Source organism: Corvus brachyrhynchos, unplaced genomic scaffold (assembly GCF_000691975.1).
Source record: "Corvus brachyrhynchos isolate BGI_N302 unplaced genomic scaffold, ASM69197v1 scaffold92, whole genome shotgun sequence".
NCBI lineage: Eukaryota > Metazoa > Chordata > Aves > Passeriformes > Corvidae > Corvus > Corvus brachyrhynchos.
In genome coordinates, this window is record NW_008236973.1 from 362,362 (window position 1) to 363,963 (window position 1,602).

The following is a 1,602-nucleotide window of genomic DNA, read 5'->3' on the forward strand; positions in this document are numbered from 1 at the left end:
CCGGTATTTCCTGAAAAGCTCCCGGCTCCCCCGCCCGCCGAGCATCCCTTCTCGCCCACCTTGCTCGCCAAGCCGCGGGCTTGGCCTCACGGACGCCCCGAGCAAGAGGGATGCAACAGCAGCAGCGTGACCCCCAGGGACCAGGCGGCCCAGAGCACCTGCATTTGCATTTCTTATGTAATGTACTGCAAGTTTCCCCCTCGGAGCCGGGCTGAACCGAAGCGCATGATTCCGGCTGCCAGGCAGACATAGAGACGGACGCAGAGACACCGGCGTGTGGCACAGAGGGGTCATCCCGGCAGCGAGAGGCGGAGGAGCGGCGCAGCCAACCCGGCGGTGCTGCTGCTGTCACTCGGCATAGCTGGCTGAGTTACCGTCTGGGCGCAAGCCCCAAGAAAGTGTCTACCCCCTTTCCTCAGCACCCTCCACCCTCCCGGCCTAGAGTGCCGGGGGGGAGTGACAACGGGAAGCCCCCAGGCCGGGGGAGGGGGGTGTCTGCCTTTAGAAAGCCGAGCGAGGCGGTGGGTGGGTGTGTGTGCGTGTGGGGTGACATACTGCAAGCTATTCAGAAAGTGCTGTGCAGGACCCGAGCCTCGGCACACTCACCCACCGCAGGCAGGGCCGGCTAACACCAGCACAGGAGACCCAGTCTCCTCTTCCCAAAACTGACTGGGGGTCTCCACGAGGGGCTTGCATCGGGGTCGGAAGGGGGGAGCTCCACCAGCTTCCCCTCAAGAAGGGTAGTGATATAAAAGTTTCCTCCTTGGAAATAGCTGGGCTAGGATGGCCTTTGATATTATTTTTTTTACCCCTTTTCGGTGGTGACAGGGGCTGAAGCTAATACAAACCGTTCCTTGCTTATTCATACACGTATGCACATGCATGTCCGTGCTGGCCTCGATATATCCCCCCTTCTCCCCTCAGCAGGATTGCAGATCTACCTCGGCGAGCAACAGACAGGGTAGCATTAAAGAAAACAACGCATTGCAATGGATTGCTTACCAGTTGGGTTCTTGTTTTTCTTAAGACTCTTGCCACAAAGACACTGCAGCATATGCGATCCTTTGCTGAAAATGTTCCAAAGAAACCACATTGATTTGGGCGAAAAGCAATCCAGCAGCTTATACACCCTGAGAAAGAAGAGATCCTTGTGGTTGCATAATAATAAATTGAGATCAGTTCTCCTGAAGAGGGGCACCAGTTTTATCATAGAAAAAACGATTATATTCCGATCTTCTCCCAGTTTTTTTTCCTCACGTGGTATATTTCTTTGAGACTTTTCAACGGATGCTTTTTTTTCAGCCAGGCTGAACGGTTGTTCCCTCTAGAGCAACACTGGATTATAACCAAAAGCGTGGAGAGCAAATATAAGAAATCCCTTTTTTCAGCGTGAAGCCAAACGAAAAGTAAGGTAGTGAAATCCCAGCCGAGGCCAAAACCTCATCGGAGACACCGGCAAAACGCGGAAGAAAGATCCCCAGAGAGAAAACCATAGCCTGGTACTTGACTGCTAGGAGGATGGGTGGATCTGCAGAACAAAAGCCACGGCAGGATCCATCCTACTGAACGACTGCCATTGTGCAGCCCCGCGGCGGGAGAGCG

General features: G+C 54.4%; 1 protein-coding gene across 1 annotated transcript in view; it reads right to left on the reverse strand.

Moving 5' to 3' along the window:
• Positions 1-1,596, reverse strand: part of LOC103611781 (fibroblast growth factor 14) — a 318,317-nt gene extending 316,721 nt beyond the window's left edge. The window contains exon 1 of the mRNA XM_008629348.2: positions 1,003-1,596. Coding sequence (XP_008627570.2) covers positions 1,003-1,210 — 208 coding nt within the window. The 5' untranslated portion in view covers positions 1,211-1,596. The remainder of the gene's footprint in view (positions 1-1,002) is intronic.
• Between the last annotated feature and the right edge of the window lie 6 nt (positions 1,597-1,602).